A 17,526-nucleotide genomic window follows, 5' to 3' on the forward strand; every position below is an offset into this window, starting at 1 on the left:
CGTGATTACATTATTTCGCTACGACGGGACTACGTTCACGCTAGCAGCCAATAGCTTTGGTGTAGAAATTTGATCTGAGCATGCGTGGCACTTTGTCTGATCGGAATTCTCTACACATGATCGGAGTATGTCCGATCGGAGCATTTTGTCAGAAAATTTGACCAACAAGTTGGAAAACTTGGTCCGTCGGATACTCCGACGGAAACAGTCCGATGTAGACCACACACAGTCGGAATATCCGACAAAACGGTCCGATCGGACACATTCCGTCGGAATCTCCGACCGTGTGTGCAAGGGCAAAGTCAACCTATAGATTTGAATTAAGAAAGGAATGCGTCAGTGGTCCCCCAACTTTTTAGCTTCTATAAAAGATCACACAGTAGGGTTCAGAATAGGACATTGATCAAAGTCCTGTGTAAATAATAATGCTGTGTTGAAATGCTGTACATCGTTCCTTAAGCTATGTGAAAAGTATCCATAAGGCACGCCATCTGATCTGGCAACATCTATTCCTTCCACTGACTCCCAGTCTAAGGCATTGCCTTCACTGGCCAGTCACAGTTTGGGGTTTAGAGACAAGGCCAAGTTGGATTATTTAACTGCAGTACAGAAAACTCGTGTCTCCAGGTTGGCTGTGCTGTCTAGGTCTGTGTAGTTTTTAGGAATGAGCTTGCTGTGTACTAATTGAGAAGGGGTTCTCCTTTGTGGTCAGCCAAACTAAGATAACTCAGACAGTTGGATCAATGCACAATAAATCAGAAGCAATCATTTACTTCCAGAAGTTAATGGATAAATAAAGCAAGTAAGCATTAACTTTTCAGATATGACCTAGGCCCCCTCTGCCCCTAGGCCCCATAGCAGCTGCATGCAAATGCAGTTTTCACATTCACTGACAACTATCACAAACAAAATGTAAGATTTTTTAGAATGTACAGTATGTAGTCATTTTAAGCATACCTCTGCCCACTCTGAAGTTTCCCACTGTGGTCCACATGGTTTGTTCTTGCAGACCTTCTTCTGAGGTGGTCTTGGAAGCTGGGCACCTTCACACTGCTCATCATACACAGAACTGTCTAACCCTGGTGCCAACATCTTCCAGCACCGAACAGAGCGCACTTGAATTCCTTGCCCACAGCTCCTTGAACATTCACTCCATCCACTGGATTCCCATCTCCAAAGAAAATTCACAAACAACAGTAAGGATCAAATCGTCCAGCTAACTCAAGTAAAAACTAAAACGAGGTAAAAGGGTTTGATTAACCTGAGTAAATTAGACCTTCACCTGTTGCAGTGTACCCATGAAGATGTCCTGTGATAATGTGACGCACCGTCTCTCTGTTCCACTCATGCAGAGATATAGTCCCCTATAGGTAAAGTGGATACCACTATCCATTCTCCAGTGGACATTGCAATATTACTTTATACCATGGCCCACATTTTAGGTGCAATTTATTTCATGTGGGGCCTGCAGGGAGTTCTCTTTCCTTAATGCTGCAGAAAGAACTTTGCTGCTTGATAACAAGTTTAAGGCCCACCGTCTGTAAAATTTCTGACTTTAAAGTCATTATTAGAGTTCTTTTCAAAGTCAGATTAAAGCGGAACTTTAGTCCTGCTAGATCACTTTAGGCTGGCCCTTTGCCTATACTGTTTAAAATCCAGTGATAAACCGCCTCACCCTGACCTGCACATGCATAGTTGCGCTCTATTTTTAGGCACTGTGCCGAATTTGTAGAGACTGATCTGCTGACAGCCTACAGATTTACTGCTGTTCAGGGGCCCGGAGCTTCAGCAAAATGGCAGCGTCCAGCAAGAAGAAACAGGAACAATGCTGAAGGCAATGTACAGCACACACTAATGTTGGTAGCATAATTATTAATGTGGAATGTATGTTCCTTGCTAAAAAAACATTACTTTTTATCAAGTTGCTTTGTGTAACGTTACACTTTAAGAAAAGTGATTTGAAGAGACAGGTTGTCACAGGCAATAATGAATAGTGGACCTTCTGTGTTATATGCGCGCTGAAGAGGATGTGATTCCTTAAAAGGGCCTAGGCGCAGAGTATAAGTATACACTGCCAGACCTTCGCTTGAGCTCCCTTACTGGTGTGTGTACCAGGTTGTGGCCCCATATTTCTGCAGATGGCAGTAGATCAGGATAAAAATTAAAACTACCCAGCAGGCAGCATGTGCTCCCTAACTTGCAGAACTCCAATAGGTATACTTATTTATTTATTTTAGTTACTTATATAGCGCCATAAATTTACACAGCGCTTTACATATACATTGTACATTCACATCAGTCCCTACCCTCAAGGAGCTTACAATCTAAGGTCCCTAACTCACATTCATACATACTAGGGACAATTTAGACAGGATCCAATCAACCTACCAGCATGTCTTTGGAGTATGTGGAAATGGATGCTAGAGGTAAGTGTAATGTATTATGTATACATATTTAAGTGGTGTCTTTTCTGAGATGCAGCACTCTCTGATGAACAGCAATACCACAGGCTGCCCTGCTACCCAAAGCCCAAAGCAAAAATGCTAATCTCCTGAGTGGCCCTAAAACAAATCCTGCAAAAAATTCACATTATTGTTTTCACTGGTAAAAACGCCCCCTTCTTTCTTAGGCCTCGTACACACGGTTTGATTGTTGGATGACTGAGCATCTGATTTTTGTCAAAAATGTAGTGACGTACTATGAGAGTATAAAGAGGAAGTTCATTTCTTAAGCGTCGCTCTTTGGGCCCCTTCTGCTAATTTCATGTTAGTAGAAGTTAGTAGAATGTTGGTTGATTTGTGATTTTCAAATCGTACAAAACAAATGCCTTTTAAAATATGTTTGGCATAACTCCATCAGTATCACCAGCACAGCATCTTCATTATTATCCCATTAAAGAAGATGAGAATGTGTGCTGCATTTCGACATTTCATCAGCTGCCGCGTCACGAACCAAACTCTTCCGGCTTGTTCCTTGATTCCTTGCATGCGTGTTTGTACTTTCAACTTTTGTGTGGTGATTTCTGTACTGACCATCTGAAAATCAGATGTTGAGTTCACATCCGACAAAAATTTTATAGCTTGCACATCCAGGTTTTGTCTGATGAAAAAGTCAAATCGCCTGTCGAAAGCAGCGTGCTAGCGATCCACAAATCTGCAGACAGCTTGTCTTAAGACTTTTCCTTCTGATTTTCGTACCGTGTGTACGAGGCCATAGTCCACTACAGTCAAGAAATGGCCCACTATCACTCCCAGAGGGCTGCATGTAATATTCAATATATGCAGAGCAACAGAGGATTGCCCAAGACTACAGGGACATAGTGCTGGAGAAGGCCAGAGACTGGTAAAATGCTAAATGTGTAGTTGAGGGCTGGAGATATGCCGAATGAGACTGTCAGAGACCGGGGTATGTTACAGGCAATTGCTAGAGATCACCGCCATTACAGCCCCTTTACAAATCAATGCTCCCACTACTGGTTGCTGGGGCCCAAGGGCCACACCACAAGTAGCAAAGGGAGACAAGGCTGGGCAACAGGGCAGAGAATCACAGAAAGAAACGTAGAAAATATGTCCTTAATGGATTCCATAAAACTTAATGTAAACTTATCAGCTTCTGAAATGTTAACAATTTTAAAATCACACTTTAAAAAATAAAAACAATATGTGCAGTGCTGAAAAACCTATGAATGCAAAAATTATTCAACAAACAATCCATGATACCATGATTAGTGTGTGCAGATTGTAATGACCATAGTGATTATAGGGACTAAAATATTAGTGAAAACAATAAAGTGACATGGCAGATATAGCAATACATGAGCAGAAATGATATAATATGAATGTGAAAAAAGAAAAAGATTTAAAGATAATCCTAAACCAATCACTGAAAATATTGGCTGTAATTCATATAATTGCAAAAAAATATGAATCCTTGTGAATAAAAAACAATCCATTCATATGAAGTGCCACAAAGTGCTAGTCCCAAATCCCACAGTACAAATCAGTGCAAATACAGAGGTCTGCAGACCCAAAAGGACAGTTCATGAGATGGACAGTAGAGTGTCTTCACAGCAGAAGTAGGAAGGATCCAGATTCCCAGAATAGAGGGATAGGGGTGACACCACTCAGGTGCGGTAAAAAGGAAGGCTTACCAGAAGTGTTTGACCACAATGAAGCAGTCAGTGTATAGATAACCTCTAAGTGCACAACCTTTTTAATAAATACTGGTTTATATGCGGACCTTCACTGTGGTTGGCCTTTTTTTCCCCTCTATCTCCACTATCTATGTAATGGTGCACTTTATAGATCCAACTTGCTGAGCTGTTATCCTGTATCAGCTGGGAGACCGAGACTGGAGATGTATGTTAAACGAAGGTCCTTACTGACCACTTCATTGTGGTCAAACACTTCTGGTAAGCCTCCCTTTTTACCATACCTGGGTGGCGTCACCTCTATCCCTCTATTCTGGGAATCTGGATTCTTCCCACTTCTGCTGTGAAGACACTCTACTGTCCATCTATCTAATGAGCTGTCCTTTTGGGTTTGCAGATCTCTGTATTTGCACCGATTTGTACTTTGGAATTTGGGATTGGTATGCACTAGCACTTTATGGCACTTCATATGAATTGATTGTTTTTAATTCACAAGGTTTCATATTTTAAGAAATTATATGAATTACAGCCATCATTTTCGGTGATTGGTTTAGGATTATCATTAGATCTTTTTCTATTTCCACATTCATATTATATGATTTCTGCTCATGTATTGCTATATGCGCACAGTCACTTCATTGTTTGCGCTGATATTTTAGTCCATATGATTACTATGAGCATGTCAATCTGCACATGTTAATCATGGTATCACGGATTGTTTGTTTAATAATTTTTGCATTTATATTTTTTTAGCACCGCATTTATTGCTGTCTTTTTTATATTGTGATACTCTGCTGGGGTATTGTGCTAGCAGCTTAGTCTACATACTGTGGTGGCCTTGGCGCGAAATGCTGTGTACACACGACCGGACTTTGACAGCAAAGGTCCGATGGAACAAATCCACCGGACAATTCGATCGTGTGTGGGCTTCATCGGACCTTTGCTGACGAAAAAATCAGACGGACTTTAGATTTAGAACACATTTCAAATCTTTCCAACGGACTCGAGTCCGGTCGAAAAAAATCTGTTTGTCTGTATGCTAGTCCGACGGACGAAAACCGACGCTAGGGCAGCTATTGGCTACAAGCTATGAACTTCCTTATTCTAGTCCGGTCGTACGTCATCACGTTAGAATCCGTCGGACTTTGGTGTGATAGTGTATGGCCAAGCCCGTTCGTTCGGAAAGTCCGTCAAAACTCCGCTGAAAAGTCAGTCGGGAAGACCATCGGACCTAGTTTGCTAGAAAATCCGGCCGTGTGTAGACAGCATAAGTTTTCCCTTTTTTTTAAAATGAACACTTACTGATTTTACTAGATACTTGCAGTAGCTTTGCCAGCAAAATGGTATTTTCTCCTCATGTATTTCTCACCTGGGCATGCACTCTCTTCCAGAGCAGAATTCCTGAGTGGGCTCTGGTCTTGTCATTGGATCACAATGTGATTCATCTACTTCTCTACCATCATAGCGGATGCACAAAGCATAGGCAGAGCTGATTCCTGTAGACAGGACATTGACATTAAGTCAAGACAATATTCAGACAGCACATGAATTTTAAAAGTTTCTGAGTTTAAATTTTAGAAATGTTTAAAGTTAAACTATATATATATAATGGTTTTGAATCAGTTTGGGTTTTAAGTTAGCTAAAAAAAAAAAGCACAGCAAAAGGCACGATGTCACATTAAAATCTTGCACACAGCTATCTCTATATAAAGTATCAGCTTTAGCTACTGTACTATGCAAACAGCAGGCATTTTCAACAAAGCAGGCAAGCAGATGCAGGGAAAGGCCAAGAGCATTACCTACTGGCTGTACTTAAAATACAAAATAGTCACATTTAATACTTTATATCAGGGATCCTCAAACTACGGCCCTCCAGTTGTTGCGAAACGACACATCCCATGAGGCATTGTAAAACTCTGACATTCACAGACATGACAAGGCATGATGGGAATTGTAGTTCCTGAACAACTGGAGGGCCATAGTTTGAAGACCCATGCTTTATATTGACCTGACTACAAAAAAAGTATGTTTTACGTCTATTAATGGTAAATAATAAATAAAATATGTATAATACAATTATCCAATCCCTTTCAGAGTGTTTCTGCATTACCTGAGCTGCAGGTTGAGCTGCAAGGTGAATAGGCGGAGATCTTCCAGCGATACATGTCAGCCCTGCTGATGTCCTGGCCTGATATTAAATCGCTGCATATAAAGAAGACAGAGCAAATCAAGAACACTAAATAAGATCAATCTGTTAATCTGCTGCTTGCGCATGGTATGTAGGAACACCATTTAGGGGTCTAAGCCTAGCACCCAACCTCTGCACCTAATACCTTACTTCCACCACCCTTTGCGAGCTGCAAAAACCCATTCGGAGTAACAATAGCAAGATTTACAAGTGTAAGTATTACTCAATTAACTTTTTCTTTATTGGAGGCTGGTAAGAGGACCCTTAGGGCAGGAGTCATTCACAACTGAAATAAACTGGTAACCATGCAATGTTTGTGCTGGGCCCTGTTGTGGAATTTTGTGGTTTGCACCACACTGCACCCAGCAGGTTTGGAATAAAAATCAAGCTATGTGTGTGCCTATGAGCCTTCCACTAAACCACTCTAAAGTTGGACATAGATGGATCAAAATTCAGCCAGTTCAGCGGGGGCCAGCCAAATTCTGATTTGTGTATGGCCATCCCCAATAGACCTCTGTTAAATGGACAAGCTGGAAAACTTTAGTTTTTCAGCATATGCAGATCCATGTATGCTAACAGAAGAGAGTCCTGATGTCAGAATACAATGTCCTGGCAGGGCGATTCTTCCATTTATTTCACTTGTGTGAATGAAGAAATCTGTTCGTTTATTTCATGCAGCCTGCTGTTATCTATGACCAGCCTAATGCATGTAGCTCATAAAGGTTCATGGCAGGGAAATCTTCTGTTAAAGCCCAATTACAGCCAAATTATTCACACACCATCACCACTAATGGTTTTTGAGTACCATGTTTGGAATTTGGTGGATTTTAATACATCGGTCCAATGGAACGATGAGGTAATCCCAGATTTATTTTATACCATGGAAAGGTTTGCCCTTAAAGGGACATGCGCAATGTGACCTTTGTTGGCCAAGATATAAGGCGAGCTGCTAGTGGTGATGGTGTGTGAATCATGAGGTGGTATTTACAGAAAAATATTATAACTCTTGGATTTGGAGTCTTGGCCTGTCATGGCACATGGAACTCTTTATTTTGGAATTTGTTTTATTTATGTAATTTTTATGTTTGGTGTACACTACTGTAGACTCAAAGAAGACTGATCATTTTCTGTCTTATGGTGATAACACAGGAAGTGACAAATCTCTTCAACGGGTATAGAGTTGACAATAAAAACCTGACAGAGGTTCTAAAGCCGGCCATAGACGGTTCAAATGTTGGCCAGTTCAGCGGAAAACAGACAAGAGTTAAACCATATATGGGCAAGATAAATGTACTGAAGTTGATGGACCAACTTGGGTACAACCAGCCTGCTGGATTTCACATGCGATTATTGCTAGCACCAATGGCTCCGTAGAAGGCATTCCCCTGTCAACACTGTCTTTGTTGTTGGGAGAACCAAGCAAATACATTTTTTCCGTGGTTTCAGTAAAACCTGACAGAGGTTATAAAGCCGACCATAGACGATTCGAATATTGGACAGTTCAGCGGAAAACAGACAAGAGTTAAACCATGTATGGGCAAGACAAATGTACTGAAGTTGATGGACCAACTTGGGTACAAACAGCCTGCTGGATTTTACATGCAATTATTGCTAGCGCCAATGGCTCCATAGAAGGGATTCCCCTGTCAACACTGTCTTTGTTGATGGGAGAACCAAGCAAATGTATTTTTTCTGTGGTTGCAGTAAAGAAATTTGCTCCGTCTATGGCCATACTTATACCTACCTACTGTACTTAAAGAAAATGACTTATTAGCATGTGCATCACTGTTGGGGAGCAAACAAAAATTAAAGAGGTTTTAATCTCTCACCAAGCTATCCAGGCTTAAAAAAAAAAACTGTTTAAGCTGCTGGGTTGAAAGTTGAGTTTATAGGTCATGCTTTCTGTGTTATTTATTTCCAGCATAAACTATGACATGCTAAGGAAGAAGAGTAAGTACACACAGTAAAAGGAAAAATTACATTTCTACAGCTGTGTCTGGCAGTTCGAAAAAAAGGAAAGCAGGAAAGTATTTTTTTTTACAGAAAGCGCTCTAGCTTTTTTGATTATATATGGTTCTTTTACTTGCAAATAGTGCATACTAAAAATCTACAAAACCACATAATCCTGGATTAAAACAATAGAAAATTAGACCTATAACACAAGCAACAGTAATGAGGGAAGAGAGGAAGAGCGCCAGCTTGCATTCAATTACACTGTGCACAGCTGCGTACCTGCTGAAGCCGGGTGCTTGTAACGGCTGTGTCCTGGGAATGGATCCAAGATGTTCATAAACAGCTGGCAGCATTAGACTGTCCCTGAATTGTTCTGATTCCTGTGTGGACTCTGCCAGGGTCAGACCCCCAGGACTGCCACCAAAGAGAGATTGGCAGAGCGCAGAGTGACTCTGTTGATCACACAACCTCCATAATTCACTCTGCAGTAATCCCTGAGGAGTGTCTGTGCTGGGCTGGAGGCCTGTAACAGGGAAAGCTAGTGATATTGACATTCACACAACATCTGACACACTAGATCGAATACATCTGGAGCTAGAGTGATTCATTCACCTAAAGACTTCTAAGAACTTGTCAGAAAAACCTTTAATACAACATATGTACCTCAATGTGCATTATAGTTTTTACAGGGTCTGGATGAACTTTCAGATACATATGTTGAGCAGCAGATGGACATGAGAGTCTCAGCTGGTTTGCAAAACGATATCATGTCTATGTTGAAGGGTAATGTTTTCTGGCCAGCAGCTCTCAGGGACTTGGACAAAACCTGTCCCAATCAATTTTGTTCACTCCAAAATTGAGTCCAGGGCCCATCACATGTTCTAATACAGTGATGGCGAACCTTGGCACCCCAGATGTTTTGGAACTACCTTTCCCATAATGCTCATGCACTCTGTAGTGTAGTTGAAAATCATGAGAAATGTAGTTCCAAAACATCTGGGATGCCAAGGTTCGCCTTCACTGTTCTAATACATGCAGCTATTGACAGAGAGCAATGGCTCCTGTCAGCCTGTCATTTACAGGCTTGTCGGCTGAAGCTGGTTGCCTACACCTGTGATCCTGCTGCCTGGCAATGTTGGCTTCTTGTAGAGGTGGTCCATAATGCCGCTGGATGACTCCCTTGAAAATTTGTGTTAAAGAGGAGCTGCACCTAAAAAAAAAATATTAAAAGCCAGCAGCTACTAATATTGCAGCTGCTGACTTTTAATAAAATCACACTTACCTGTCCCAGGTTCCAGCGATGTCGGCGGCAGATGACGAGCGATCGCTCGTCTCGCTGCTGCCACCCCCGCCATCCTCTGTCAGGGAATCGGGAAGTGAAGCATGACGGCTTCACTGCCCGGTTCCCTACTGCGCATGCGCGAGTCGCGCTGCGCGTCTCTTATGGTCCCCCGCTGTGTCTCTGGGAACTGTGTGTTTCCCAGAACACAACGGGGGAGGCGGAGCGTCTGCGGGGGTCTGCGGCGGTCTGGCCGGAAGTGGGTGCAGTTACTTGGATTATTCAGGTAACTGCACCCCCTCCCCCCTGAAAGGTGCCGATTGTGGCACCGGAGGGGGGGAGGGATCAGATTAGCGGAACTTCCCCTTTAGGGTGAAGAACCGCTTTAAGGGCCCCTGGAATCTTTGCAGTCATACACTGACCTTCCTCTTTTTCCCCTCAGCTTACGGATCACTGATGTTTAGGGGATGTGTGAGCTACAAAAGCACAGGAAATTTGGTCAAAATTGATGGCAAGATGAATGCAGTATGTTATCAAAAAATACTGGAGGAACATTTGCATTCATCAGCCAGGAAGCTGCGCATAGGATGTACTTGGACATTCCAACATGACAATGATCCAAAACACAAGGCCAAGTCGACCTGTCATTGGCTACAGCAGAATAAAGTGAAGGTTCTGGATTGGCCATCTCAGTCTCCTGACCTCAATATCATTGAGCCACTCTGGGGAGATCTCAAAAGTGCAGTTCATGCAAGACCGCCCAAGAATTTACATGAACTGGAGGCTTTTTGCCAAGAGGAATGGGCAGCTTTACCATCTGAGAAGATAAAGAGCCTCATCCACAAATACCACAAAAGACTTCAAGCTGTCATTGATGTTAAAGGAGACAATTAAGAACTGGGGTATGTAAACTTTTGACCAGAGTCATTTGGGTAGTTTCTGTTGTCAGTTGATTGATAATAAATGGCTTCAGCAAAACACTAACCATGAGTGAAAGAAAAGTTTTTGTGTTATCATTCATAGTCTCTGAAAAATGGCCAAGAAATCATAAATTCTGCCAGGGTATGTAAACTTTTGAGCACAACTGTAGTTTTAGTTTTAGTCATATTGTAGTCATCTACATTTTTTTAGTTTTAGTCATATTTTAGTAAACTAAAACCTCCAGTACATTTTAGTTAACTAAAATCTCCTGTATATTTTATTAGACTAGACTCTAATGGGTTTAGTTAAATTATAATGCATTATTTAAGCATTTATAATAACATGTTTTTCTTATGGTTTTAAGGTTTTTGTATATGCTCTACGGGCACACATTTCGATTTTGTGATATATAACGTCTTTATAAATAAAACCACGTTTCGTTACCAAAAAAAATTTTTTTGGACAAACAAAAGTACCTCAGCTGATAAAGGAGGCGTAGTTTCGCCTCTAAAACGGTTCCCGATAGCCTATTAGTACCCAGGCTTTAGTTAGCTCCATCTGACTTCTCTGGATCTTATCACTGGCTTCTGCGTCTCCATGATCCAACTGGCTCCAATTGGGACTATTACCACTACTGATGGCTTCACATTAAGCTAATTCTATGTCTGTTTCATACTGAAGCTTGTGAGTGCATTACCATTGTTTTTATACATTTTATATCAATAAAATTTTGCTGCACTATTGCCGGCCTGGCACCTCTCTCTCCCCTTACTATAAAAGAAAAAATCCCTCCCTTACATTTTAGTTCTGTTTTCATTTGTTGATGAAAATTGGCATTCATTTTCGTTATAGTTTTCATCAATCAACGAAAATTGGAATTAATTTTCGTCTAGTTTTCTTAAAATTCGTCACTTTTCTGCCGAAAATTATGATGAAAATATTTTCGTCAACAGAGTTAACACTGGCATCATTTATCCACTACTGTACTCCACTTTGTCCATCAGATTGCCTCAGAGGAAGAACAAGTCTTGAAACATATTGGGCATGTGGGCGTGGTATGGTCTTCATTAGTAGTATTGGCACTTTACTTATATTTTGGATTTATTTGTTGTTTTTGGTGGCATGTCTATGGATATATAATATGATATACACTACCCAAACATGCAGTACAACAACTCATGGCCTGTGTAAATGTATCTAAGTTTTAACTTTGGAGTAATGAAGTATTGTTAAAAAGAATTTATGGTGTCCTAAAAAGTCCCTGTCACCCACTATTTTTTCTTTGTATACAGTTTGGGATGGGCACAACAATATTCCAAAATCACACCATTACAATTTTTTGACAAATACAAAAATCATTTTGGCCAGTTTGCAATTTTACATCTTCTTCACTCTCGCCCAGTTGTCATCACTACTGGAATTGATGGAGTGTCAGAGGCCCTTGGTGAAATAGAATTAGAATTCCGCCACAGGACATAGACTATATTCGTACGGTATCTTTAGAAGTCCAGCTGTCAATGCTAATACATACTGCCAGTGTGAAATGTGAGTGCCCCATACTATTCCTAGAAACCATCAGATGGCACTTCCTGGACAGCTACAAAATAATACACTCCCACTACTTTGTTGTTAAGCGTAAGAGCTGCAATAGTAGTAAATCCCAGCCTAATAGTGGCCAGTTTTCATTGCTAATAACATCTATTTTTATTATCATCTCTTCATATTCACTATACTGCTGTAACAGACTTTACAAAAGAACATGATGCATCAAGACAAAGTGATAATATCTATAAATCAATCAGGTTACTGATAAAATACTCCAACATGAAAGAAACCTGCATTGAGAGAGCTGACATATTTTTCTGAAACATTAGATCCCTGGCTGTCATGTTGGTCCAGTGGAAAACATCTAAATTTCCATGTCATAGTGCCATATGCAATGCTGGCCAATGTCAGCACTGAGATGACTACAGGATACAAATAGATGATGAAAGTCCAGCTGTTGCTCTGAAATTGTAAGAAGTCAGTTGAAGTAGTATAGGTATGTTACAAGGACACAGCTGGGAGACTTCTACTAAAGCTGTTCAACGTATTTCCAACTAGAATGTCCTGTGACAGGACCAGACAATGGAGGAACACAAAAACTGCTCATGAGTAAACATAAGATAAGAATATTTTGATTTACCAGTACGTGTACGTCCCCTGATCCCTAAGCGCTAAAAGAGAACCATCAAATAAAATTAACGTTTTGATGCCGCCACCTCCTCCATCAAATCTTCTGGCCTTTGTTGATGGAGCCCATCACATTTCAATTCAAGCTGATCCAAACTAACTTCTAAATTTATGAAATGTTATTTTTTTCGATTTTTTTATTGGATGTTTTATTTCCTCCACGAATGGGCGTGCTTGCTGTCAGCACTGTAAAAATTGTATATAGCATCAGCTACATAAAGTATACAGTGCTATGTTCTGACAGCGAGACATAGGGATTTATTTACTAAAGGCAAATCCACTTTGCACTATAAGTGCACTTGTAAGTGCATTTGGAAGTGCAGTCGCTGTAGATCTGAGGGGGGCATACAAGGAAAATAAAAAACAGCATTTTTGTTTGTGCATGATTGGATGATAGAAAACTGCAGAGATTCCCTTCCTTTCAGATCTTCCCCTCAGATCTACAGCGACTGCACTTGTAGTGCAAAGTGGATTTGCTTTTAGTAAATTAACCCCATAGACTTTGGCACTGCTCAGCCATTTAGAGGAAGCTTTGTATTTTCTGAATAAATACAAGGCTTCCTCTGGCTGGCTAAGGTGGAGAGGTGGGCAGATGATGTCACACTCTCCACCTCAGGTGAAAAGAGGAAGCCTTGTAGGCATTCAGAAAATACAAAGCTTCCACTGAATGGCTGAAAAGCACTCAGCCTGTCTCAGTTTTGTGCCGGGAATGGGACGTAATTTAGTCGACTAAAATCTCCAGTATATTTTAGTTTACTAAAATCTCCTGTATATTTTATTAGACTAGACTCTAATGGGTTTAGTTAAATTGTAATGCATTATTTAAAGAGGAAGTAAACCCTGATGATATATACTCTTCGATTTTATGATATATAACTTCTTTATAAATAAAACCAAGTTTCGATACAAGAATATTTTTTTTTGGACAAACAAAAGTGCCTCATCTGGTAAAGGAGGCATAGTTTTGCCTCTAAAACAGTTCCCGATTGGCTAATAGCACCCAGGCTTTAGTCAGCTCCATCTGACAGCTCCACTCCGCTGCAGGAACATAGCACTGTATAATGCATGTAGCTGATGCTATTTGCAGTTTATATAGCGCTCACTGCTAATGCATCTGTTAGTGAGAGAATGATATGTTTGGCTCAGCTTGGTTAAAACTTTTTAGAGTAGAACTATAGGCAAAACTTTTGTTTTCAATTCGGATACAGTAAGGGTGGGTTATAACCCCTGTCAAATTTATTTTTGCCATCTGTGTCCCATTGCGGAGAATTCCCTTCACTTCCTGTCCCAAAGCCAAACAGGAAGTCAGAGGAAATCTCTGCAAATTAACGGAATTCCTTGGAGACCCCCAGGTAATCAAAACTAGTATCCCCATCGGAAAAATTTCCCCTCTGTAACTTTTCAAGAGCAACCCAAAATTAGAGTTTTTTTTTTTTTTACTTTCAATGGTAATGGTAAAAAGGATAAGTAGAGAGGTTGAATCTCCTTAAAGTGGAAGTAAACCCATCCATAAAACAGTTTCGGAAATGTAACACTCACATTGGTTGTGCTCTCAACCAAACTGTCAAACCATCCAATGGCTGGTGTCATAATGGATCTCATGTGCAGCATCATGGCAGTTGTAGATTAAACATGGGCAAAGATGGTTTACGTACACTTTAATGGGGACACAGACAGCAATAAAAAACTGACAGGTGTTCTAATCCCTCTCCACTCTATCCAAAACTTAAAAAAAAAGTTTTGCCTTTAGCTTTAAAGTTCAATCAAATCTGGTTTTAGGCTTTAAATAATTTAGCAATAGAAATTACTTTATTAGCTTTAGAAAACCTACCAATGCCATAAGCCCTTGTACACACGGTCGGAGATTCCGTCGGAATCTGTCCTATCGGACTGTTTTGTCCGATATTCCGACTGTGTGTGGTCTGCATCGGACTGTTTCCGTCGGGAATATCGGACGGACCAACTTTTCCAACTTGCCGGTAAAATTTTCTGACAAAATGCTCCGATCGGACATACTCCGATCATGTGTAGCCTACTCCGACGGACAAGGTGCCACGCATGCTCAGATCAAATTCCTAGACCAAAGCTATTGGCTACTAGCCTGAACGTAGTCCCGTCGTAACGAAATAATGTCATCACGTTATGTACAATTGGATTTTCCGACAACTAAGGCCGCGTACACACGGGCGGATTGTCTGCCCAACTAAGTTCGTCAGACAATCCGACAGACAGTCCGTTCAAAATTTGAATGAACGGACTTGACCACACACGATGAGCAGACAGTCCGCTGAAAGCGTGCGCGATGACGTGTACAGCACGTACGACGGGACTAGAAAAACGACGTCCTATACACTGCAATGCAACCTTCGGCCGTGTAAATCCTTTCTGAGCATGCGCCATACTTAGTCCGCCCAACTTGCCTACACACGAGCGGACTGTCCGCTGAAACCAAGTTTGGACGGACAAAACCAAGTTTCAGCGGACAAAATTACGGAAATTACAAAAGACAAAGTCCGTCAGACTGTCCGCTGAAAAAGTCCGCTGAAGCCCACACACGAGTGGATTGTCCGCTGAAACACGGTTCAGCGGACTAAGTTGGACAGACAATCCGCCCGTGTGTACGCGGCCTTAGTCTGAAGTGATGCAACATCGCTTCCGGACCTCTTCCGGAATTAATCCGTCAGAATTACTCCGACGGATTTGGTTGTCGGAATCTCCGAGCGTGTGTACAAGGGCTAAGAGGTGATGAAGTACAGATATTCATGTGTAGCAAGGGATGGGCCAAATCATGGATCAAAACAATACAAAAATGTCATACTATATGTATATATATATAAATATATATATAACCAAGAAGATTAGAAACCATGACCACGGGAATAAGGTTACCTTCTGTTTGATCGTCTTCTACTATGCTTTGTTCTTTACTTGCCCGAGGTATAAATGAGCCCTCTGACTCTTGAGCGTTTCCCCAGTTCCATGTGTCAGGTGTATCCGGTAAGCTTCTATCAGACCCTCTCTGGGTCGCACTTTGTACGTTGCTTGGAGGAAGAGGAGCCTGTTGTACTGGTTCAGAATGTAGAGGAAGAGGTACTTCTGACACATGAGGTACTGTGTATTCATACGTTATGTGGGGAATCTTTCCATTAAAATTGTAGTACTAAATACAGAAGAACACATTAAATAAGATACATATACGTTCTAATGTAATATTTTAATAAATTACTAGATAATAAGAAAGTTCTACAATAAATACATGGAACATCACCCATGTTGGGCACATATTTTTTAATTACCGTATTTATCGGCATATAACACGCATTTTTTTCCCCCCCAGAGGGAAATCAGGGGTGCGTGCTATACGCCGATCCCCCGCTGTTTGTAAGCCTTTCTGCCGTTCTCTATGGCCTCCGGGTATTTTCGGCCGTACTCGGCCGTTCTCGGCTATCTTCGGGCGCTCTTGGCTATTTTCGGCCGCACTCGGCCATACTCGGTGGCTTTCGGAAAGCCGAAAGCCTCCGAGAATGGCTGAGTGTGGCCGAAAATAGCCGAGAATGGCCGAAAATAGCTGAGAACGGCCGAGTGCACCCAAAAATACCCAAAAGCCGCAGAGAACGGCCGAGAACTACCGAGCGCAGCCGAGACACACAGAAAATCCTCTCTGTATCTTGACAGCGCCATTTTTAAATGGCAAAGACACAGGCAAGACTGCAAATGACTGACAAGGCTAAATGGAAGGCTGCAAATGACACGGACAAGGCTGCATTGAAGGGCATTTAAATGTAAGTTTTTTGCATAAACTTCCCTCCTAAAAGTTCTTTTCTTTTAAATTCCCTCCTAAATTTGGGGTGCGTGTTATACGCCGGCGCATGTTATAAACCGATAAATATGGCAAATAGCCCAACTCCAACACAAATTAGTGTTCTCGTTTTGAATAGAGAGAGAAAGGGTTAGAACCTTTTCCAAGTTTTGGGCAGACTTCCCTATACTTTCTGTCCTATTGTCATACTGTTTGTCAGGCTCAGAATGTGATAGGGTGTCACCAGTCTTTCCACACTCCATCCAAAACTGGCAAGATATTTCTGGCTGGATTTGGAAATGCAATATCTACAAGACACAGTATAAATTGTCGAGTCGTATCCAGAAAAAAAAGAAAGAAAAACATGGCAGGTAACATTATATTTAAAGTATGTAAATACTCTGAACAAGCAGTAAATTGATTTTCCAAGTTCACAACACAGGCGTTAAATATTTGCTTTTTCGGGCAGATCTTGACACTTGCCAGCCCTCCAATGAAAACAACCAGCAGATGTTTTCATGTTTTTATGTTTTTAGAAACAACTGATACCCAACTTTACGTTCCATTCACACCTCGCAATTTGTAATCGCAGGCGGTTTCTCCGAGATCCTGCTGGCAATTCCAAATCATGTGGTTATCGGTGCAAAACACGCAATGGGCATTTAGGTGGCATTCATTCTAAATGGCATCCCAAACATAGTATGATTTTTTTCCCCGCTAGTCACGTGGCAGAAATTGTGCTGCAATCGCCACAAAATGCGGCTTTAACCAGTTGCCGACCACCTTATAGCGCATTTACTGCTACAGGATGGCTGCACTGTGTAGGATCTATACGTGATCCTGCATTTCTGGGTATCGGGCACGAGTAGGCGCTGCCAGAGGCAGAACGGCAATCTGTCTGAAAGGAAGCCATGCCCTCCACTAGTACAAGCATCTCCCCCACTACATTAGAACACCAGCTAGGAACACAGTTAACCCTTTGATTGCCCCTGATGTTAACCCCT

At 41.4% G+C, this 17,526-nt stretch overlaps 1 protein-coding gene across 2 annotated transcripts in view; it reads right to left on the reverse strand.

Annotated features, from left to right (window-relative positions):
* The window catches only part of LOC143928289 (ADAMTS-like protein 2), a 98,067-nt gene that overhangs the window by 20,076 nt on the left and 60,465 nt on the right, over positions 1 to 17,526 (reverse strand). For both annotated transcript variants that reach the window (XM_077453079.1, XM_077453080.1), the window contains exons 9-13: positions 15,613 to 15,883; positions 8,571 to 8,814; positions 6,261 to 6,352; positions 5,520 to 5,646; positions 958 to 1,171 (exon numbers count right to left, since the gene is read on the reverse strand). In XM_077453079.1, the coding sequence (XP_077309205.1) occupies positions 958 to 1,171; positions 5,520 to 5,646; positions 6,261 to 6,352; positions 8,571 to 8,814; positions 15,613 to 15,883 (948 nt within the window). The remainder of the gene's footprint in view (positions 1 to 957; positions 1,172 to 5,519; positions 5,647 to 6,260; positions 6,353 to 8,570; positions 8,815 to 15,612; positions 15,884 to 17,526) is intronic.

The sequence above is a fragment of the Lithobates pipiens genome, unplaced genomic scaffold (assembly GCF_037356315.1).
Source record: "Lithobates pipiens isolate NorthernLeopardFrog02 unplaced genomic scaffold, aLitPip1_a1.2 Scaffold_23, whole genome shotgun sequence".
In the NCBI taxonomy this organism is placed as follows: Eukaryota; Metazoa; Chordata; class Amphibia; order Anura; family Ranidae; genus Lithobates; species Lithobates pipiens.